Source organism: Cydia splendana, chromosome 8 (genome assembly GCF_910591565.1).
Source record: "Cydia splendana chromosome 8, ilCydSple1.2, whole genome shotgun sequence".
Classification (NCBI taxonomy): Eukaryota; Metazoa; Arthropoda; class Insecta; order Lepidoptera; family Tortricidae; genus Cydia; species Cydia splendana.
Genome location: NC_085967.1, coordinates 2,839,461 through 2,863,783, shown reverse-complemented (window position 1 = coordinate 2,863,783; position 24,323 = coordinate 2,839,461). Strand labels below are relative to the sequence as shown.

The 24,323-nt window shown below is 44.3% G+C and overlaps 1 protein-coding gene across 2 annotated transcripts; it reads right to left on the bottom strand.

Annotated features, from left to right (window-relative positions):
- Nucleotides 1-798: 798 nt before the first annotated feature.
- On the bottom strand, nt 799-24,323 carry LOC134792664 (protein melted). Of its 2 annotated transcripts, XM_063763926.1 has the most exons (14): nt 23,563-24,323; nt 21,948-22,202; nt 19,947-20,151; nt 18,697-18,956; nt 17,985-18,131; nt 17,370-17,524; nt 16,382-16,491; nt 15,917-16,027; nt 15,278-15,367; nt 14,679-14,839; nt 12,634-12,973; nt 12,022-12,290; nt 11,335-11,607; nt 799-1,062 (listed from the first exon to the last, which is right to left on the bottom strand). In XM_063763926.1, the coding sequence occupies exons 1-14, from the start codon at nt 23,665-23,667 to the stop codon at nt 817-819; spliced, it is 2,727 nt and encodes a 908-aa protein (XP_063619996.1). In that variant the 5' UTR covers nt 23,668-24,323; the 3' UTR covers nt 799-816. The 2 variants fall into 2 exon arrangements, with proteins under 2 accessions (XP_063619996.1, XP_063619995.1); XM_063763925.1 differs by lacking the exons at nt 19,947-20,151; nt 21,948-22,202; nt 23,563-24,323 and adding an exon at nt 19,793-19,881.

Here is a 24,323-nt window from a genome sequence, read left to right as displayed (position 1 = left end):
AGTATATTATTATACCATGTGTCCGACCGCAGTTCCGATTTCGGTTCCGGCAAAAAAAAAACATGTTTTCGAAGGCCAAATAATTGCCTAACCTTTCGGCCGCGCCGAAACTGTATTTTCGGTAGTGTCCGATCGAAGTTTCGGTTTCGGCATAAAATCGAATTTTGGCCGAAACTAGAACAAAACTTCGTTCGGTTTCGGTCGGACACTAATGACTTCAAACTATGTTGCCTGACCGCATACACGTTATACTAGATAGATTGATACGAGTATATGTTACATCTAGTATGAGATCTATTTCAATGCAGTCAATATTTTGGCAGTAATTTATTTGCTGTGACTCCATACTTTTAGTTGAAAGACTATTCAAGAAAGAAGACTATAAACAATACTTTTTTAATAATATTTCGAAAATATTGTTACAAAGTTTTTAGTTTTACTAGGCCTTACTTGAACATATTTAGCCGACAATGTCAAGCTTCCCAGAAAAGTTAGCCAACGATTTCACCTGAAAGAATATTGGTAATTTTAGTAATATTCTTAGTTGCTACTTTAATTGGAGATACGAGTATCCTTAAATTTTCCGTTCCTTCAAGCCAGACAATAAAAAGTAACACAAAGTAAGAAATTTAGTGTAGAGAAAGGCAACAAGATTACTAATTAAATTATTGGCAACCATATTGTGATCCAAAAAAAGTGCTACGATTTTTTCCAAAAACCTCTGCATTCTGAACCTACGGTACCTTAAGATCCATATGGAATAGACAACAGATGAAAACCATGAAACTTTCGGAAGTACTAGGAGCACATACCTTGTCAGAAGCTCTTGAGCGTGAGTCCCCGCGCCGGCAAGCTGTTGGCCTTGGCCGGCGCGTGGCGCGCCTGCGACGTGGCCACCGCGATGCTCAGGCACTGCGCCCACTCCTCGGCGTCGCCGGCCGCGGGCTTGAGGATCAGGGTCTGGTCTCCGGTGAAGATCTCGAAGGCCTTCGGGATGTTGCGAGCGCCGCGCGACACTTTTACTGAGCGGATTTGGTTGATGTCTATGCTTTCGCCGCCGCTCTGGAATTAAGATGCAGAAACGTTTGAAATAAAGTAAGCGAAAGCCGTGTAACTGGAGCTTTACATCAACGCTAACTTATTTGTGCAGAAACCTTTAACCAAAGTCATCCACCTAACCCTTGCAGATGCAACCTTCCCTCCCCCCTTTCCCTTCCCTACAATGTGTCCTCTATAACCGGGATTGAAGAAATCCAGGGGCATGTGAAGAGGTAAAAAACACTCACCGAACCCTTGACACATTCACTGCCCCCGACGCACATGTGCGTCCACCGTCATACAAGTTTGTTCCTAGGCCACGCTCCCTGGCAGTGAATGCGTTAACACTGAGATGACCTCCCAAGAGCTCCTCTTCTTTTCCTTCAAAGTGCCATAACCGGAGCCCCGGGTTCCCCTCATCTGGCATAATATTGTTTGTCAGAAATACATTTCGCAAAACATGTATTGCAGAAACACTTTTAGTCGAATGATAATTTTGCATAACTATTACTTGGCATTACTATTTACTACGCATACAATACATTTTACAGCATATCATTAAGAGCGCTCTTACAAGAAAAGTCGAAATAATGCAAAATTGATGATACTAGTCGACGAAATTCAGGACTTTGCGCTCATTATTAGAAACAATGAGTACTTGTTCCAGTAAAAGCGTCTTCTTATCTTTATAAATATCGTTGTAAATATTAGAAAAAGGACTTATTAAATTAGTAATGATTTTTTTTCTGATGGTCGTTTCCGAAAAACCCCGTGAAGCACTGAATGGCGAGCTCTTATTTGGAAATGTTGAGAATTTTACTCTGCTAAACCTGGCTATTTTGTATTACTAATACCCTGTACTTTAGGCATATCAAACTATATTTTTCCTACATACCTTTGAGAAAGAGAAAATCAAAGTAAAACGAACTCGATTTTCTCTCCGAAACAAGTGTCAATTCCTACGAAAATCTACTTAATATCGAAGTCATTTTCATACTCAAGCAATCTGCAATGTTTGCTTATACTGTTGGTATACATTAGTGTTTATGAAATTCTACTATAATTTTTTGGCAATTTTTTGAAAACTACTCTATATTACCGATGACGCGCGCTGCGCCAGCTCAGTGCCGCGGCAGAGCTTGTAGAGGCAGGACGTGTGTCGGTCGGCTCCGCACATTTTCAACGGCGACGACGAGGTTTTTTATCATTGTGTGCGGCGGGCGCCGTGTAAAACGCTATACTGTGTGCGTGTAAACCGCAACGAGAGACTTTGATCCTAGCACTGTTTTTATAGTATTATAATTTATAATGGTACAGTTTAATAAACTACCGGACAGGATTTAAAATATTTGAAACGACCTGACATTCTATATGTATTTATTTGACTCAAGATAGTACTCAGGGTCTGATGATGGAGCCGGAAGGTGGTCACCGGTACCAATCAACCATGCAACTAAACCACTTCGTGTTTAGGCTCGTTTTATTCATCTCAACAAGATCTTTGACACAAGATAGTACTCAGGGTCTGATGATGGAGCCGGAAGGTGGTCACCGGTACCAATCAACCATGCAACTAAACCACTTCGTGTTTGGGCTCGTTTGATTCGGCTCAACAAGATCTTTGACTTAAGATAGTACTCAGGGTCTGATGATGGAGCCGGAAGGAGGTCACCAGTACCAATCAACAATGCAACTAAACCACTTCGTGTTTAGGCTCGTTTTATTCGTCTCAACAAGATCTTTGACTTAAGATAGTACTCAGGGTCTGATGATGGAGCCGGAAGGTGGTCACCGGTACCAATCAACCATGCAACTAAACCACTTCGTGTTTGGGCTCGTTTGATTCGTCTCAACAAGATCTTTGGCACAAGATAATACTCAGGGTCTGATGATGGAGCCGGAAGGTGGTCACCGGTACCAATCAACCATGCAACTAAACCACTTCGTGTTTAGGCTCGTTTGATTCGTCTCAACAAGATCTTTGACACAAGATAGTACTCAGGGTCTGATGATGGAGCCGGCAGGTGGTCACCGGTACCAATCAACCATGCAACTAAACCACTTCGTGTTTGGCTTCGTTCGATTCGTCGCAACAAGATCTTTGACACAAGTTAGTACTCAGGGTCTGATGATGGAGCTGGACTGTGGCCACGGGTACCAGTCTACCATGTAACTGAACCACTTCGTGTTTGGGCTCGTTTGATTCCTCGGAATAAGATGTTTGAGACAAGATACTACTCAGGGTCTGATGATGGAGCTGATGATGATTGACAGGTACCCGTCGCCACCTTCGCGCTCCATCATCAGACCCTGAGTACTACCTTGTGTCAAAGATCTTGTTGAGATGAATAAAACGTGCCTAAACACGAAATGGTTGATTGGTACCGGTGACCACCTTCCGGCTCCAACATCAGACCCTGAGTACTATCTTGTGTCAAAGATCTTGTTGAAACGAATAAAACGAGCCTAAACACGAAGTGGTTTAGTTGCATGGTTGATTGGTACCGGTGACCACCTTCCAGCTCCATCATCAGACTCTGAGTATCACCTAGTGTCAACGATCTTGTTGAGACGAATCAAACGATCCTAAACACGATGTGGTTTAGTTGCATGGTTGATTGGTAATGGTACCTTCCAGCTCCATCATCAGACCCTGAGTACTGTCTTGTCTCAAAGATCTTGTTGAGACGAATCAAACGAGCCCAAACACGAAGTTGTTTAGTTACATGATAGACTGGTACCCGTGGCCACCTTCCAGCTCCATCATCAGACCCTGTGTATCTTCAGTGTCAAAGATCTTGTTGAGACGAATCAAACGAGCCTAATCATGTTACTACATGGTTGATTGGTATCCGTGACCACCTTAATCATCATCAGATCCTCAGTACCAGTTCGTTTTTATACCCTCGTTGATACAAACTTTACAACCTATAGGTACCAAATGCAATGACGAAACATGTAAATAAGCGAGTAGGTACCTATAATTTCTTTCGAGTAATATACCTTCATAAGTACGAGTATGGGGCTATTCATAAATTACGTCGTTTCAAATGGGAGGAGTGGGGGGGGGGGGGGGGGGTCTGGACATCGGATGATGGTAACATGACGTAGGAGGAAACAGATTCATCCGAAGCTTGATTTTTGGATGATTTGAGGGGTGGGGGGGGTCAAAAATCGTCAAAAATAGATGACGTAATTTATGAACAGCCCCTATGTACATTTGCACTGCATTTAGTATTTTCGTACTTACCAAATAACAGTTTTAGAACTTTAAAAGTTAAGTACAGTTAGTGTTGTTATGGTTGATTTCAATATGCTTCGCGAAGGATCAAGAATGTTTAATCCATCATTGTAGTGCGAGTGTGGTAGAAGGGATCGGCGTACTGAGCTCGCACGGCCTGCCGCAGCGCGTAAAATACCTAAACTCGCTCAACGCCGAAATGTAATAGCGCTCTTAAGCAGAAGATTACTGTTGCCGACTTTCGTTTAGCATAATTTTATGTACCATAATCATCCTGCAGCATACTCTTATTATGGCATAATGATTTTTTCTGCTAGCAGAAAAGTGGGTTAAGTTTTGTAAGAACTGCGACCCCAACAAAATTGGACGTGTGCCAGAAAAGAAGGTTAGGTTAGGTTAGAATTGCGACCTCCTACAAAAATGAACGGCTGCCAGAAAGATAGGTTAGGTTAGAGCTGCGACCTCCTACAAAAACGAATGGCTGTCAGAAAAATAGGTTAGGTTAGGTTAGAACTGCGAACTCCTATAAAAACGAATGGCTGTCAGAAAAATAGGTTAGGTTAGGTTAGAGCTGCGACCAACAAAAACTAATGGCTGTCAGAAAAATAGGTTAGGTTAGGTTACAGCTGCAACCTCCTACAAAAACGAACGGCTACCAGAAAAGTAAGATCAACTGCCATAAAAACAGATTATGTTAGAGCATACTAGGTACTGCAGCACATTGGTAAGTCAATTAAAACCATTTACAACATCACCTTTAATTAAACTTGATAGCTTTATGCCACCAAAATAGTACATTTATCTGCGAAATCAATATTCGTTTAAAATAATATTATGATCAACAGGATGCCAAAATATATGGTTCTGGATTATAAAACTCTGCGAAGTGATTGTATGCTAAATGATACTATGCGAAAGGTAATTCTGCCAAACGACATTTCTGCCAAGTAACATTATGCAATACAAAAATATGTCAAAAAACTTTCTGCAACACATTAGTGTCAGTTAGTGATTCAGTAAACTGCTTTAAATGTGATCAAAAATATTAAAACAGTTTTACCGGTATAAGGTTAAAAACTAAAATAGCAGTCTCATTCTAGTTAAGTAGAAATTAACTTATTATGTGTTCCGTATTCTACGTCAGAGGTCTTCATTGTTTCATTGAGAGAGTAACGCCTCCGGTGTCCGATAGATGCCGCTAGCGTCTATGTAGTCGCTCCGCCCCACGCCGTGACGTAGTTCCGCTTCCCCTCCCTGCGAACCGTCGTTGCTCGCTTTCCGCGACTCGCCGCCATGTCATTGTTTCGTCGACCGTCTTGTCCGATGGTCCGCAAATTTTTTTGCGTACATTTTTGCAGCATGGTGCTTTAAAATTTCCGAACCAAAGCTTGTTCCATTAAATAGTAAGATATAGCAGAGATCGCTATTATTAGTCTTTTGGCGATCTCGCGATCGAAAGTGAATATCGATTCTACCCACTTTTTATTTTTATTTTTCTGGCTAAATGAATTTTTACATACCATGCTGCTAAAATCGTTACCGTTAACAAGCCTGGGAGTACCTCGTGTTGTTAGTTGCGCATTGTAAATGCCTACTTTGACAGGCACGGTTCTCGGGCAGGTCGCGCATTTTCGAGATCGAAGTAGGAAGTGCGTCAGTAGTTTTTTATCAACAAGTGGTAACTTAAGTCGCTCCGCGTTCGGAGAGGGAACGTGCGGTCATCGTGCCTGCGGCGGCGGGGGCGGCGCCCGGGGCGGCGCGGAGGCGGACGGCCTTCGCGCGCTGATGTTGGGTGCCGCGCTTCAATAGGACTGATAAGGAGGTTTGGATTGTCTCGAACCATCCGGTGAGCCAGTTTAATGATATTCTAGTTTTATTTGGCGTTCAGAAGCGACGCGACGCCCGTGGCACCGGCGCCCCGCGCGGCGCCGCCCCCCGCCCGTGTCGCGCGCCGCGCCGGCGCCGCCGACTTTCTTCTGCTGTCGTCCAAGATGACTCCGAGACGCTGCGACGCTGCGGGCCGGGGCCCGAGGTGTCGCGGTGCGGGCGTTTCCAGTCCGAGACTCCAAGAGAACACGCCCGCTCCTGTTGCTGCGGTCCGGCGCGGGTGGATTACACCTCTCGATCCCGTCCTGGCGCAAAGGTGAAGGCGGACCGCTCCTGCGTCCCGACTGCTCGAAGTGGAAGGAAGGTAAGTTACGTGGAAGCAGTGGAAACATTACAGTACAGCGGCGGTGCCGTTCGCCTGTCGGTTGCCGTCCGTCATAGCGTCGCTGGTGACCTACGCGCCGGTGGAGGCCACTACGATGACGCCGCCGAGGGCAACAGTGTCGCCGTGATGATGCGTACAACTACGAGCCAGCCGCCACGCGCACACTTCACCCCCCCGAGCCAGCGGAGGACGCTACGATGGCGCTGCCCGCCACACGCATCGGCGCCTCCCGTACAGGTAACGTCCGTCATGTGCACCGGCGCCTCCCGAGCTGGCCGCCACGATGGCGCCTCTCGCCTCACGTACCAGCGCCTCGCGAGCCGGCGGCGGCGGTCGCCACGATGGCGCCGCCCTCCTCACGGCTTTCGAGCTAGCTGCTACTATGGCGCCACCTGAGCCTAGCGGCGGCCGCCTCACGTACCGGTGCCTCCCGAGCTGGCCGCTACGATGGCGCCTCTCGCCTCACGCACCGGCGCCTCCCGAGCCGGCGGTGACGACCACCACGATGGCGCCGCCCGCCACGATGGAGCCGCCCGCCTAACGCACCGGCGCCTCTCGAGCTGGCCGCCACTATGGCGCCTCTCGCCTCACACAACAGCGCCTCCCGAGCCTGGCGGCGGCCGCCTCACGCACTGGTGCTTCCCGAGCTGGCCGCCACGATGGCGCCTCTCGCCTCACGCACCGGCGCCTCCCTAGCCGGCGGCGGCGGCCGCCACGGTGGTGCCACCCGCCTCACGCGACAGCGCCTCTCGAGCTGGCCGCCATGATGGGTCCTCGCCTCACGCACCAGCGTCTCCTGAGCCAGTGGCGGCCGCCATGATAGCGCCGCCCGCCTCGCGCACCGGTGCCTCCCGAGCCGGCCGCCACGATGGCGCCTCTCGTCTCACGAACCGGCACCTCTCGAGCCGGCCACCACGAGGCGCCTCTCACCTTACGCACCGGCGCCTCCCGAGCGGCGGCGGTTGCCATGATGGCGCCGACAATCACGCCGATGCTGCCCACCGATGCTGCAACTACGACGATGTCGTCCCTTGCAATGGAGCCCATGTTCTGTTCGCAAGAATACCACCGCGAACTTACCCGTCGCCGATGCTGCCTACCAAGCTGACGCTGGCGCCACGGTATCAGTTTTGTCCTGTCCACATGGTCCCATTGAGGTACGCAGGCGCCTATAGTTATGGTGCCACAGCACGAACAGACCGCTAAACTCTTGGTTTCGGTTAAGGATGGCAACAGCAGACAAGGTAGTTAGGAGCCTCGTCCTAGCGTGACTCGATTGCCCGGAGTTGAAAGCGGTAAGATATGTCGATACCCAGAGGAAAATACGTCGCGTCCCTGGGCTTCTTAAAGGTGCTGATCGACGAGGAGCCGTGCCGCTTCGGGGGTCCTACGACGTCTCGAGGCCAGCGAGCGATCCAACCGGAGAGCAGCTTTGCGACACGATCCTGTGCGACCGCTCACAACCGAGGTTGAAGGCATCGAAAAGGTCTGCAGTCCTCACATAATTATCTCTCTGCTGCCCGCGCTCTCCAGCTTAAGTTCCGTCTTACAAAGACGAACTCGTGTGCCAAGCCCATAATAAACAAAATGGGACAAATAAACCCGCTGCGCCTGAACAAGCTTGAGTTTCCGGTGCTAAGAGAAAGGGGCCAGGAGGACTCCAGCAGTTTGCATCTGTCTGTCTTCGACTTTATCGAAACAGTTTTGTTACGCAAAGCGCCAAAATCGATTTTAGACTTGATTTCATCAGTTCGATTTCCTTAAAAGCATGCAGTACCATACCCCTATACTAGCTCAATATAGGTGTTTCTTCGGATAAAGCGAATTAGACCATCACGCTCCTAGACATCACGTGGGACACGCGGCACAGCACCCCGATTGAAAGTTTTCTTTTTCGTGACATACAGGCCTGCCTTGCTGCCGAGTTTCTAGCAGAAATGAGACTCAATGCCTCCTGCTTGATAGTCTAAAATTCGCAAACTTTAGTTCATGGAGGAAGGTGACACCTTCGCAGTCCCCAGCAACACTTCTGACAGCTGCCGAAAACCTCGTGCCACTTCCCTCCTCATCTTATGCCTGCAGTCCGTTATAATCTCCAATAATGGTAGACAATGTACGAGGTAAGGCCCTTTCAGTGGAGAGTAATCGTTAACGGGCCGCATCTGCAGCGCTGACGACAGTAGTGTACTACAAACATACAACCGGACCGTTACAGTATACATAAAACGACGGCGACACTACATTCCTTCCGTTACTACGGCTGTCGCAAAAACTGCTGATGCCAGCAGATCGTCTACAAGTCGCGCTGGTTTCTTGCTACTTACCAGGTCGGTACAACTCCCGAGGGCGACGGTTTATCAAGAAGTCACTGCGCGCCAGAGGGGCAGCTGCACCCAGAAGCCGCCGAGAATATCTTCGCCTGATAGGCGCCCTGTTAGCCAGCCTCCGCTTTCGAGAGACCTCGCACTGTGCCACGGTATTTCTTAACAGACTCTTTGAACTGCTACCACGACGCGTTTGGCAGCTGCCGGTGATACGACTTGGCATGGATGTCTCCACCTCCCAGCCTAGTCTGTTTACTGTGACGGCGTGATGAGGAGAGCCTTCACGCAGCTGTGGTAAGCTTGCAATTTACTGGCGGTCCTAGTGAACACAACGTCAGACCGCCCTTCCTAACGAGTCAACGACCTTAAGAATCGAGGCGTAGCTCCTGTCAGATAGGTCAACACCGGGCTGGCGGGATCAGGAGTGACGTCCGCTTGATGTACCTACTGGCGTGACTGGCGCATGCATGCAACATGCCAAGGGCTAACGCTACGTAGCAAACGAGACGCAACTGTCAGTGTCTCACTAATATGGAAGAGTGATAAAGAGACAGAAAGAAACTCAAGTGATCGTCCGGGGGATACTCCCGGTACTGAGTTTGTATGGCGAGAACCGGGTATTCCCGGTTCCGGTACTGTGTTTATATAGAAAACCAGTACCGGGAGCACTCATTAGATCGTCCCCTTGTCTAGGCCGCCTGTACGCCCACAATGTAGAAATGGTCTTCATGGTGCACCAAATTAAGATTGATTGCCAGGTACCTCTAATATCCAGTGAAGTAACGAGCTATCTCAGACATCTATTTCTATTGTCCATGTTAGCTTTCAGAACGACACTTGTTCATAAGCCTATCGGACACTATGCCTTCTTCCAAGGCTATTAATAGCGAGACCAGCGCCTCCCAAACCACCAACTTGGGACGCGAGAAATCTAATAAAAATTATTTGCCCTAACTTGAATAGCCCTACAACGTACCTATATAGAAGAGCTGCCGCACTTTTACTGTTAGCATCAGGCCGCAGGGTCAATGACCTTACTCTACTACATTGTAGCCCGGGCAATTGCATAGATAACTTTCGCGCTATTATTTTGTGTCCGAAATTCGGCTCTAAACCAGATAACGTGTCTTACCGACTGGACTCTTAGAAGCTCCGGAATAAAGTATAGACCCAGTAAGTAGGTAGTCTGGGTACGTCAATTTGTGAGAATTACACAAAATGTTAGGGGATACTGCGCCTATTTCTTCCAGCCACAGTCTCATCCTAGCCGGCTTCGCCTACGATTGCTTTCGATCCACGATGTACTTAATCACTAAATTGGCTGGAAAACTATCCAATTAGCTTAAGTTAATTGGAAACATGACTTTTTCTTTAGACGATTCTATCGCCGAGATTCTGCGGATCGGATGCGATTTCGAATGAGAAATCTCTCAAACCAGTTTAACGTCATATTGGAACCTGGGATTACAATTTAAATTCTCATTTTCCTGTAATGTATCATTATAACGAGTCACTGTGATTTCATGGGTTGCAATAAGGCGTATATATTTATTATTTCTCTGAATTCTATGACAGTAGGTGTAGCCCTAACGCTTGCGCGCCCGCTGACTCGCCACCAGGAGATAATAAACAGGTCTCAATGAAGACCTCTGACGTAGAATACGGAACACATAATATAAAAATTTTACCTTCCAATAAAATTGTTATTATGTTTCCTTCTACGTCAGAGGTCTGAGTAATGCCTTCCTGGCAGGCTACTAGGCTACTTTTATGCCTACGGTACTTCTCCTCAACAATGTCATGGCGGCGAGTCGCGGAAAGCGAGCAACGACGGTTCGCAGGGAGGGGAAGCGGAACTACGTCACGGCGTGGGGCGGAGCGACTACATAGACGCTAGCGGCATCTATCGGACACCGGAGGCGTTACTCTCTCAATGAAACAATGAAGACCTCTGACGTAGAAGGAAACATAATAACAATTTTATTGGAAGGTAAAATTTTTATATTATCCGGATAAAATTTATGTTATTAACTGTAAATTGAATTACATATTTATGCCCCTTCGTCGTATTCAATTTAAGCCGAGCCAAGCCGAGTTGGTGGTAACTAGTGGGAATTTTTTTTCCCAGTAGTTACCAGTGGTAAAAGGTGGGAAAAAAATTCCCAGTACCACTGGTAAGAACTTGGTGGTAACTAGTGGGAATAATCCCACAGGAAGCAGCCCCATGGCCCCGGTTATAGTGATAAGGGGAATAAATCTACACTTAAATGACTTCTTCACTTACCGAGCCTTTCATACTGAGGTGCGCTCCCGACAGCGTGAAATATCTCGTACGCCAACGTCTGAACAATCTCCACCTCCCCTTCTTCTCCTTCAAAGTACCCTCTATAACCGGAGCCCCCGGTTGTAAGAACCCGGGGGCCCCTTCGAGGTGCGTGCACAGCCCCATGGCCCCATGTAGCGGCGGTTAGAGAGTGATAAGCGGAATAAATGTACGCTTAAATGACTTCTTCACTTACCGAGCCTTTCACACTGAGGTGCGCCCCCGACAGCGTGAAATATCTCGTACGCCAACGTCTGAACAACCTCCACCTCCCCTTCTTTTCTTTTAGTGTTCCCTCTATAACCGGAGCCCCTGGTTGTAAGAATCCAGGGGCCCTTTCAGGATGTGTACATAGAAAGCAGCCCCACGTGGCTGCGGTGGGCGGAGCGTCGGCCTCGAGCGGGGTGGTGAGGGAGAATACGTCGAAGAAGCCGGCGGAACGGAGCTCGTTTAGCAGCATTTCTTGCTCCTGTTAACATTTGTGACATTTTAATTCCTACTGACTAGATATGGATAAATTGGATTAAAAAAAAATAAGTTCTTGGGTCATTCGTTATTAAAAGGAATCTTGGATATTGAACTATGGACAAAGTATCACGATATTGTCGGATCGTGGAGTAGGCTGAAGTGGCATACATTTTTACGAGACTTTATAAAGGTATCAGAAATTGCTGCTCCCTTATAACTTGTTTGTCGAACAAGCAACCTTAGTGCACAGCAGAATCATGTTTATGTTGAAAATAAGTTACACTAAATCAATCTTTGAGCAGGTGCGTTGGAGGCCTTGTCGAGCTGGAAGAGCTAGGAACATGAGACGAATCCAGACCCGTGCCACTTGAGTTCGCTTGATGAAAAGCAGGGTTATTTGTGTGAAATTGTGTACCTTGATGCCTGGAAAAGCGCTGGTGACCAGCGTGAGGAAAGTCTTGTTCTCGCACTTGAGTATGTCCCAGCAATGTTTCAAACTGGAGACGGAAGCGTCCCTCGAGGACAAGGCGGCGGCGTGCCTCGCTTGCAGCGCCAGGAACATGAGGTGGATCCACACGCGGGGCGCGCGCGTGCGCATGGTGAACAGCGTGCGCGAGTACAGGCAGTGCGGGCCGCGCGTGCCGCACGCGAACTGCAGCCGCGCTTGCTTCTTGGACCGACGTTCTGGGGACACAATAGTACACGTTGAAACCAGTGACCAAGGTTATTTCATTTATTACCCTAAATACCAGCTTCTTGAAGAATCCCATGTCGTATCGTAGCGCAAAGGAAATACCTGAGGAGGCAAGTCATTCCACATTCTGCATGTTCTGGGAAGAAACAAGCGAGATGCTCGCTTATTCTTGGTGTACCATGTTTGCACGCTAAAATGCTGTTTCGTCGAGACCTTACTGTGACGATATGCCCAATATGGCCTAGCCTAATGTGCCTAAAGGCCATGATTCAAATTTAACTATTGATTCGGACTGGATCATAGGGGTGAAAGATAATAGTGAAATGAAATTACCTTCAATTGTGCATTTAGCTGGCGGTGGCAATCTCAGCGACACCATATCCATATAAGCCTTGATTTTATCCAAATGCTTCTCACAGAAATGCTGCACCGTATCTCTCATAGGGTAAGGCTCGAACACGCTGATCCTGTGATTCTGGCTGGTGTTGATCATGGTGACGCTGGTGTTGTTGCGCCTCGACGTGACGGTGACGGCCGGGGGAGTGACCACGGACACGTGGCCGAGCGCGGGCGCGGGGAGGGGGAGGGTGTCGGCGGACTTGCCCGTGAGCGGGTTCACGGAGATGGACTGGGTGGATAGGGGTGGGTTGGTGATTATTGTCGGCCCAGTGCTCTGTGGAGGTAAAGTTTACGTTATTGATTTATTTATTTATATGTAAAGAGAGTTTCGTTTTTTTTTGTATACATAAATAACAAAACTTATAAGACGCAATTTGTATTACAATTTATATATTTTTTTAACTGAAACTTTTATAAAACAAATAAAGTAGCATTTCATATGTTTAGCTGCTTTTGCAAACTAATTAATTCCTACCCAATTTAGCACGCAACTAGGTTCAAATTTCCATATTAATCATTTTGCATGGTGGACTTAAAGAGGATTCACAATTAATTGGTTTCCAAATACGTAGATTGTATAAAAATTAAAAACATGAAGTATGGTAACAAAAGTTAATATAACTTTTTTTTCTCAAACATGGAATGAAATATTGATGTTATGTTCCTTATAATAGGCTGCGAAGTATGACGTTTCAGGTGCGGCTAGGACAAAAGGTCGTTAATGGAATTTCATACACATCTTGCAGGCCTAGACCGGCAAAGTCCTCTTTTTTAATTTTCATTTCACAGATATTTGTGACACAGCATCGTGGCATTCATCCATTAAAAAAAACTAGAGGCAGTATTTGCTTTATGGTTCGTAATGACACTCTGCCACTACGCCTATAAAAAAAAAAAACAAAAAACAATGTTTGCTATAATTTGCAGTTTTATTTGTATAAAATCAACATGAACTTAATAAATAATACATTCTATAATTTTATAATTATAAATTTAACTACACAAATAAAAACATTTAAAATATTTCATCTAAACGTTAGCGGTAAAAAGGTCTACTCAAACACGCGTAGTTATATTTTTTAAATTGTTATGGAGGTAAAGTTGAAAAATATTCATTCTGTTTTATTGGATTTATGGTGCGTTGTTGATTTTTTGACTTTAATATGAGTTCCGACGAAATAATGAAATTAATATTAATTGTAATCGTAGGTTTTGGAATTGGCAGCGTAAGCAGAATTGATTTTAATAACTTGCTGCCTCTGCCGCCAAGTCAAAGACGTAGTATGTATATGGTTGCTTATGGCAATTTTATTATTTGAGAAACTAAGAAAAATGGCTTACAGTTTATTAGAAACAGTTTTGTGGCATATTTTAAATGAATGTAACTACAAATTCGTCAACACTGTGGAAATTATACTTATTTACTCCATGCATAAAGCAACGATGTATGTGAAACATGATATCAACATGAAAGACTATGTAAACTTATGTGACGAAAACGACAGTCAGACGGATACAAGGCGAAAAAATCAAAGATACATGAAAATATACGGGTAGTAAAAATACACGACTCGTGTAAAACATACGCGTGATAATGATATAGGTACGTATTTTGGGTGTACTTTACTTTTAGTTTTTTCTATAAATAAAACTTGGGTTTCGTGGATTTTTTATTTTGTTTATTTCATTGCATGTTTGAGAAAAGCACTATACATACCTCGGCGGGAAATGGGGTTGCCCGCGCTCAGACCTATCCGGCCTCGCTTCGCTCGGCCGTCTATATGTCTTCGGCCGGCAACCCCTTTTGTCCCGGCCTCTGTAGTAATGTACTATTACAGAATATTATTTGTTTCGATGAAACGAATCATCTCTTTAATACCATCGCCAAGCAAGTGCATGTCGGGTTATCGAATTGTATAAATCACATTCAGGTTCATAATAATTTAAATGAAGTTCCTTGCATCCTGGGGCACACTCACGTTATGGTGTGGGCCGATGAGTATGTTGTGCGTGTGCGGCTGCGCGGAGGGGGTGGCGGGGGTGGCGGGGGTGGCGGGGGTGGACGGGGCGGGCGCGGCTCGCGGCGTGCGGCCCACCGTGGTCACGGTGACGCCCGCTGTGCGAGACTTGTTTGCCGCCGCTACACGAAATATATCAACATTACTATTAAATGTAATGCTTATAGTTGTACTTGAGTAGGTTTATGTAAAATACAAATGCATTTATTTCATGCCTTTATTACATCTGTTTTTAGGTAAATTACCTCTCTGTTGTCTGTTCTTGTTCCGTTCATCTGTTCTTAGGTTATGTAAACTTGTAAAGTAGGTAGTGTATCTTTAAAAAATGTAGATGCAAAACCCTCACGCAAAAACCAGTGACGGCGACTACGAGTGCACACGCACGGGGATTAATAAGGGTCAGGTGATATTAAAGTAAAGGATAGCTTAGCCCTTTGTACGCCCCGCCTATCGTAAATGGCGCGTCATCATTAACCTCGGAGAAATGCACGAAGGTTGATATTGAATTGACGTCTTTGGCGATCAAAGGGTCAACAACTAATATACTAATAATGCCATACCCGCATTAGCTGCGTTGTTCTGCTGCGAGTTGATTTGCTGGGACGATGACAGCCGCGTCATACTCTTGTGCAAGCCGCCGACCGAGCCTCCTGTCGACAAATATAGGAAAATGCAGAGGCGGTGTACCACGGTTCAACACGGCAACGTAGCAAGCGTAACAACAATATATGTGATGAGTTTAACCAACAGGTACCACATTGTCGGTTGTCGATAAGGTTGATTACAAATTGAAGCTATATGGAAATAGCGACTTATTGACAACCGGCAATAAATAGCCTTTTAGTTGAGAATGACATATATATACTTTAACGATAATAAAACCAAGGGCGTCGCCAAGGGGAACAGAGAATAAAACTTGTAACTAAATGTATGAACCTCCCCCTCCCCTTGGCCGTATTAACCTTTTTGACGCCGTGTCAAACACAAAGTTGTCACACGGACGCCACGTCACCGAAGTGTCAAAACTGAAATTGAACTTTATGCATATGCACGTAGGTCTATGTTGCTCTGTGGTCTGTGACCGATTAATCAGTCTTTGGCGTTGAATCTGCGGTGCGGATAAATATATCCGCACCGCAGATATGATCAATAGGTCATTGGCGTCCAAAAGGTTAACTGCCCTGTGTGTGTCCACTCACCGGCCACGTTGAGGCGCGTCATGCTGCGCGGCTGCGGGCCGGGGTGCAGGCGGCCCGTGCTGCGCGAGTCGCCCAGCTTGGCTCGCCTAGTGTAGCCACCGCTCCATGCTGCTGTACGTAAAAAAAAATAAGTCAAGATCAATGAAAATTCATAGCGGCCTGCTACGCTGGAACTTTTGTGAACCGCCAGCTACCAGCAGCCCATGTGGTCTACCGGTAAAGATATAAGAGATTTTTTTTGTCTTAAAACATAATACAAAGAACTTAAAATTAAGATGCGCCACATAAACTTATAAGTTTATGCGTGATGCAAATACATCACTTCGCTCAAACTGCATGCTTAATGTTTATATATCATTTATATGGTAGGTATACTAGACACAATAAGAAAAAGAAGATAAGTAGTATGGTAGTAGTAAAATAGAGAGACAGATTATTTTACCAGGCAGCAGGCAGATAACGTACCGGTAGTTTGCGATGTGGCATTAGCAGAGGTGGGAACGGGAGGGGCTGAGCCGTTGGCGCCCCCCAACTTCACGATGGTAACGCCGCCTGATGTGCGATTTACTTCAGAGCTGAAAGAATGGGTTATTTATTATACCAAATTGTAACTTTAGAAATAATAAACTGGAATACCCTAAAATTAAACAAATCCGTGGTCACGCTTTACAAAATATGTGACGTTATGTATGAAAAGGGACCTTTTTTGTCGATGGCGCTTACGCCATTAATAACGATGCTCCGATATAAATACATTGCCGCGCGTCGCTGTGCGGCGTAAGCGCCATAGACAGTTCCCTTTTCATAGATAATATCCCATATCTAGGGCCACAGACTGGACGCACACGACCGGCAGTGCGGGGAGCGGTACAAAAACAAACACGCCCGTCGTGTCCAGTGCCGTTGCCGTCTTAGGGCCACCCCTCACTGGCGTCTCCCGACGTCAGCGTCTAGTCAACTCTATGGCTGCTGCTCGACGCATCGTTGACGCAACTGCAGCGACACCATTTTCCATAGGACTGACTAGACACTAACGCTCAAACGCTATACTCTATATCTTTAGGTATTTAAATAAAAGTAAACAAAATCTACCCTCAAATGGCTCCTTAAGCCAATTGAGGGTAGATGAAAACATTACATGATCAAATAATGTAGGTTAATGTCAAGTCGTTCAGTGACCGATCCAGCGGACTCAGCACGGTTCCATTTTTATCGACTATCACTATGCGCGTCCCTTTCGCACTTACATACTTGTTAGAACGTGACAGGCATGGTGACAAGGGATAAAAACGCGACTGTGCTAAGCCGCCAGGTGGTTTTGTATTTGGTTGGTTAACCAATAACTGTTATAACTACCCGAAAATTTACAAATTGTTTACTTTTATTTAAATACCTAAAGATACAGCCTATAGTGTGGGGTGGTCTTTACTAGGGCGATTGGGTGTGTGCTTACCTATGGTTAGAACGCACGGCGGCGAGGACGCGGTCAGTGAAGAGCGCTGGATAGGCGCTGCATAGCGCAGTACATTCGCGCACCAGTGAAGCGCCCACCGCGCCACCGAAGCTCATGGATTCCAGGATGAAGTTCAAGGCTTCTTGAGCGCGCTCCTGTTACCAAAACATGTTTTAATAAGTATAGAGAAATGGTCCTTTGAACCGAATTAAAACGTCTAATTATTAAGCCATGCTAAGCGGTTTGTTTTTCAATTATCCGAATTTGTTCAGCAGATTTGTAAATATAGCACAAAATTGACATAAAAATATGGTGACTGGACAGTAAATTGGTCAGGTGCAACCGTCAATTATTCTTTTGAGATATTTTTGCAACCAAATTTTGATAAATATGTCTGTAACACGTTACAGGTTATGACCTTGGACGTGTAGCCCATCTGTGCCCTGTTTATCAAAAGCTTGTAACTTGTAATACAAGTGGAAGTCTCTTTCTAACAAAAGCTGTCAAAAAAGGACTTCCACTTTTATTACAAGTTACAAGTTTTTGATAAACAGGGCACAAATGGGCGCGGAGGCGCGGCAACGAGTGCAACGCGTGTAACTTGTGACAACTGACCTTGGACGTGTAGCCCATCTGCGCCAGCGCGGAGGCGACTCGGGCGACATGTTGCGGGCCGGCGTGCGGCGCGCGCGCGGCCCGGCGCAGCGCCGCGCCGTGCTCCAGCACCAGCGACACGCGCGCGCGCGACACGCACACTATTAACTGCAATATTATAACACGGTATGAATTACTAGCTGTCGCTAAACTTAAGTGGCAGGGGGCGGGGCACGTTGCACGCAGAACCGATGGCCGTTGGGGCGGAAAGGTTCTCGAGTGGCGACCACGTACCGGAAGGTCCGGAAGGTGCAGCGTGGGTAGACCCCCCTACGAGGTGGACTGATGACCTGGTAAAGGTCGCGGGAGTCCGCTGGATGCGGGTAGCGCAAGACCGGTCATTGTGGCACTCTTTGGGGGAGGCCTATGTCCAGCAGTGGACGTCCTCTGGCTGATATGATGATGATGATGAATTACTAGAAGACACGTATCAGTTACGATCAGTCTTTCTGACCGATAGTCCTATACAAGAATATGTTTAAAGTCGTGCATTTGCAGAAAGTAGACATTTGAAATATATGACATCTTGTATTTTGTAGTATGAATCATCGAACATTCGCTCTTGGCAGGACTATTTCTTGGGTTTTTATGTCTATTTCAACACCTTAGATCGGTTAGCCATAATTCTACCTACATTTTGGTGGTATTTTCTAGGTAATCTGTGGTAACTTACTTGCAGTATATCCACGCACATGCAACCCGGATCATTCTGACCGGTTGTATGCGGGCACAGATACGACAACAACTGCGGTATGCTCGTCTTCAGCGCCTCCGGTCGCCTAGCAGCTATCTGTTCGAAGAGTGCGAATAGAGAGTTCTTCTCGACTTGCTCGGCGTGGGGCAGGAGAGAGACGAGCGCCATCACGTGGCCCTCTAGCGGCTCCGGGCAGACTTCGTAGAGGTTGGTCAGGATGCGGCTTAGAGGATAGTTCCCTAGAAAAAATAAAAATACTATAACAAGTGAAGCCCTCCTAGATGCTATGTACAGTCGACGTCAAAAATATATTTACACTTATTTATTTATTTATACTAGGAATTCCAACAACTATGAATGATACATTGGACTTTTTAGATAGCATTACAAAGCCAATCATAGGAACTCGCAAATAGAAACTGAATATATGATACGTTACACAGTACACGCTACAATAACAAAGCACAGTATGTGATATAAGGTATGAAATATATCAAGGTTACAATATACATATAAACAGAAAAATACAATGAGCAGCAAATACCGAAGCACCTTACTCCTTTGCAATAAGGCAAAAAGTGTAAACCGACACAGACCTTATTTCACAAGGGGATTTGGCTGTTAAAGCAGGTTCCCACGCTATAGACCAACCGCTTAAATGAGTCCTCGCCTGCGCGGTACGGGGGCGACGGGGTACGCCTGCCTCCCGCACTTCCCCGCCGCCCTTAATAGTCGTCCTACCCCGTCGCCCCCGTACCGCGCAGGCGAGGACTCATTTAAGCGGTTGGTCTATAGCCTAATGCATTTACTGCCAACTTGCCATACAATAATAAACTCTCGCTACTAATAATAGGGGACATAATAGAATGTGTGCTGTTATATATTAAGTTGACTAACTGCTAGTCTAAACTGAGCTCTCACCCGTCATGATAGAGTCCATAATCGTCTGCACATTTGGTTTCAGCAGCATAGCTTGATGTACGGCTGCTAGAGAGAGATAGCGAGCCATGTGACGAGATACTTATCTCACTATTGCCTTTATGTAGAAACTTGCCAATCTGAAATGAGTTCTCACCTGTCATGATAGAGTCCATAATCGTCTGTACATGTGGCTTCAGCATCATAGCGTGATGTACGGCGGCTAGAGAGAGATAGCGAGCCATGTGACGACATACTTATCTTACTATTGCCTTTATATAAAAACTTGCTAATCTAAAATGAGTTCTCACCTGTCATGATAGAGTCCATAATCGTCTGTACATGTGGCTTCAGCAGCATAGAGTGATGTACGGCTGCTAGAGAGAGATAGCGAGCCATATGTCGAGATATCTCGCGATTGCCTTTATGAAGGAACTGAACTGCGACAGGTAGGAAGAGTTCCATGACGTTCTTGTTGCCGCTTATCTCTTTGTCAGATTGTATTGGGAAGGACACCTGAAAATTTATTTAAAATGAGGGCTCATTTAGACGGTGCGAGAACTCGCATGCGAGTTTCATTACATTGCGTTATTTGATCGGTCGGCTGAATTGTTGTAACCTCAATAGCCCGCACTGTAACTAAAATCGCATGCGAGTTCGCGCGCCATCTAATTGAGCCCTAAGTCTATAGTCTATAACTTCCTCATTGATTAAAAAAAGAAGGGTGAAAATACAGGATGTTTAAACATTCAGGCATACTTTAAAAGGAGAATATATGTTTCGGTCAATTAGATCATACTGAACAACTTTTACAATGGGTTTTTAAATCGCAAAAATTTGTTGATAGTTTTGATGTATTTTTTTTGACACAATAATTGTTTTTTCGAGAGTTCAAGTAAAAGATGTAAGTTGTTTTAAAAATTGTTGAGTATAACCCATGTATTCACCATCCAGAACATCGATATATTCATTAATGAATAATCCATATATTCATTAATGAATGAATATTTTATGGAATGGAATAAATGGAAATTTTATTTCATGTTAATTTAACTGAATCTGTTATGTAACTTATGTATCATTAATGAATAAGGAAAAAATCTCATGTATTCATCAACTAACAAGGAATTGATCTTATAATATTGACAATACTTGGTTTGGGTACAAAATGAGTTACACGCAATACATTGCGTAAACTGGATGTTTTGCAATTGGGAAATATTCCCTAGTCCCATTTAATAAAAGTATATCAATGGTCCAGCCCAATTTTTAGGATTCCGTACCCGTAAAGGGTAAAAACTGGACCCTATTACTAAGACTCTGCTGTCTGTCTGTCACCAGGCTATAACTCATGAAACGTGATAGCTAGACCGTTGAAATTTTCACAGATTTTGTATTTCAGTTAGGGAATGCAAATCGGTTATAACCGTAACCGAAATAATCGGTTATAACCCTAACCCTACGCCGAGTCAGACGACGCTACGGAGCCACGCCGTTACGTCGTCGCCCAAATCTAATATTTAATTAATTTCATTTTTATGTGTATTGTTTTTCTTTGTCTCTTCTTTTACTTTGTAGTTTCACAGTGCCTTGGTTTTATACTGTAACACTGTGTTACTTATTTGATCAATGAATAAATAAACAACCGAATATTTTGTCAAAATTTCATAAGCGAATATTGGAAAATGGAATAACCGGTTACGGTTATTTATTTATGACTTAAATTCTATGTTTCTATCATCTAATGACTACAAAATCCTGTCTTTTTGGCTGTGACGCCTGTGACTATAATTTTTGTCATTCCGGTACGTTAATAATGAAAATATACCAAATTAACTTCCCTTATTTATGAAATATTTTTATTGAATATTGTATCACATCCAAGGTCGTATTTTACTCTTACTGTATTTTGTGTGTTTTATTAAAAAATGAAGACTTATACTCACATTCCCTAATACTGTACCTTTATTTTCGTAATTTTTTAATTACTTAATTGTAAAATTATCATTTTTGTTGAAAATAACCGTAACCGATTATAACCGATATTCGGTTATTTTTCGGGCATAACCGTAACCGAAACCGATTATGAAGATTGGCTGATTATGAAGATTGGCCGGTTATTGCGTTCCCTAATTTCAGTTGCCGCTATAGCAACATATACTAAAAACAAAATAAAATAAATATTTAAGTGGGGCTCTCATACAACAAACGTGATTTTTTTGTTGCTTTTTGCGTAATGGTACGGAACCCTTCGTGCGCGAGTCCGACTCGCACTTGGCCGGTTTTTATTATTGAATAGCAAAAAAACTTACCAAAACAATACAAGCAATAACATCTGACGCAATTTTAGCATGCGGTGGATCATCATCCCTCAGATGTCCAACGGGCATCAAATTATGGTGCAAGCAAGACTCCAGTAACGCCACCAAAGCCCCGCAGTATTTCTCTAGTGTTCCTGTCTCTTTTACGCACGACGTGACGCGCGTCACGCATATCTCGATCAGGGCTTGGTCGTGGTCATTGCGGATGTAGTCGGGACGGGATGAGATCTCTGTTATTTGTTTTAGCTGTAATTAAAGTGAAACATGTTTTGGGGTATTGGTAAAAAATATTTCTGTGGTGTTATTAATGCAATGTGGTAAAATATATATTTTAAAGACAATGATGCAAATGATGGTCTTCTCCTTCCTCATGTTATCCCGGCATTTTGCCGCAAAGGGAGGGAGGGAGGAAGAATTGACGTAGGCACTAGTTTTTACGAAATGGTGGTGAAATAACTACACTTTATAAAACAAAGTCCGCCGCATCTGTCTGTATGTTCGCAATAAACTTAAAAACTACTGAATTGATTTTCATGTGGTTTTCACCTATCAATAAAGTGATTCTTGAGGAAGGTTTAGGTGTATAATTTGTTAACCCGTGCGAAGCCAGGGCGGGTCGCTAGTTTATTATTAACTAAGACATTAAAGAAATGAAGACATTTTTTTTTTCAATAATTTCTGAGAAAAATTGTTTTTATTTAATTATGTTGCTCATTAGAGACATGAAAAGGATGTCAATTTGTCTGAATCTTGTGTAAGCGCTTCATGTTGGCCCTTACCTCCCAATTCTTATAACTTATGACAATTTATACAATCACAAAAATTATTAAATAACAAAGAGTTCCTGACTCAAAAACAAAACAACTATCTTTTAATTATAATAATAAAGTTCTTTATTTAGATCAGGGGTCTCCAAACCCAGGCCTGTGGGCCAAATCCGGCCCGTAATGCGTTCCAATACGGCCCGCCGACACCCAAACTGTCCGGCCCGCGGTAGCTAGGCTCCAGGGCTTCAGCCCTAACAGCAGCAACCAGACACGCACCCCCCGCGACGTTGGCCCGCGCGAAGTTTCTGAGGTGCAATATGGCCCTCAGGTAAAAAAGTTTAGAGACCCCTGATTTAGATAACCTGCAGGATCCACAGTGTATTGTTAGTTACATAATTTATGTTGTACTTATAACTATAAGGTTAGGTACCTATCAATGTAATCCAAATACCCAATATTGATCTTGAATGATTCATTTGCACTCCCAATTTGCCACAGATACCTTTAAAGCATCTAATTCAAATGTAAATTAACCTGATTATCATAATTAATTCACATTTAATATAGGTGGAGATGTCTGGGACTATGTTCATGTTACATTTACATACATAAATTACTAAAACATAACCACTTTTATAAGCAGTCTGATTTATAAACAAGTTTTAATGCACAGTTATTGATAACACATAACACAGAACAAAACAATGTAGACAATAGGAAAGTGACATCATTTTATTTCATGTTATCATAACTGAGACAAATTACAATGAACTGTACTATATCATGTTTTGGAACTTTAAAAACGAGATACAGAAAACTTTCAAAGTTAAGTATCTCACCACTTCGTTCAGGTCATCGACGATCTCGCTGTCAGTGATGGAGAACAGGTCGCCGGCGCGCGTGAGGTCCCTCTCCGTGAGGACGTGCTTCAGTAGCTCGTGCATCGTGAAGTCCCCGGGTCTCGGCTGAGAGCCTCTCCACTTCTAAACTCGCATAGTGCTCAATCACCACGAACTACTTCAACCGACACATCACTCTCACTTCACCGGTTATTGCTCACATTCCATAGCTACTTTATGTTAATAGCTTAAACATTCAAGACGAAGAAATACACCAGCAACTCATTTTTAGCGGTGTTTTAGCAATATTAAAGTAATTAGAACCGAGTCGGTCGAGATCGTACTTTCGATAGGAAAAGTAGAAGTTTCGTTTCGTTTCTCAAAAACAGATAATTTCACTAATTTGAACCACAATAAAAAATATTACAGATGACGAAATGCAACTATGCCCGTATGTTATTTTAATGTGAACTTATATATTGGAAATAAATTTTCACTTCTTGCTTACAGTGTTTGTAAATTCATGCAGAAAACTTGAAAAAAAATGTTTACAAAAAGCTCGATTCGTTTCTTACTGGAACGGAACGTATTCTAGAAACGTCATCAACATTCCAATAAGTACTTTATAGTCCCATATTCACAACCGGATTATTGTAATTGATCTCATATCTATAAATAACATTTTTCATATAAGGTCATTCATATTGTTCAATAGTAAAAGATAAACTTTATTTATAAAAATATCTCATTAGCGTTAAAAT

What these genes read in the sequence shown, in the direction of transcription:
- LOC134792664 (XM_063763926.1), bottom strand. Translation starts at nt 23,667, where the DNA reads ATGCACGAGCTACTGAAGCACGTCCTCACGGAGAGGGACCTCACGCGC. An exon ending in TGTGCGTGGATATACTGCAA is followed by an intron (nt 18,132 to 18,696) that starts GTAAGTTACCAC and finishes ATAATATTGCAG; the next exon opens with TTAATAGTGTGCGTGTCGCG. An exon ending in AGATGGGCTACACGTCCAAG is followed by an intron (nt 17,525 to 17,984) that starts GTCAGTTGTCAC and finishes TTTTGGTAACAG; the next exon opens with GAGCGCGCTCAAGAAGCCTT.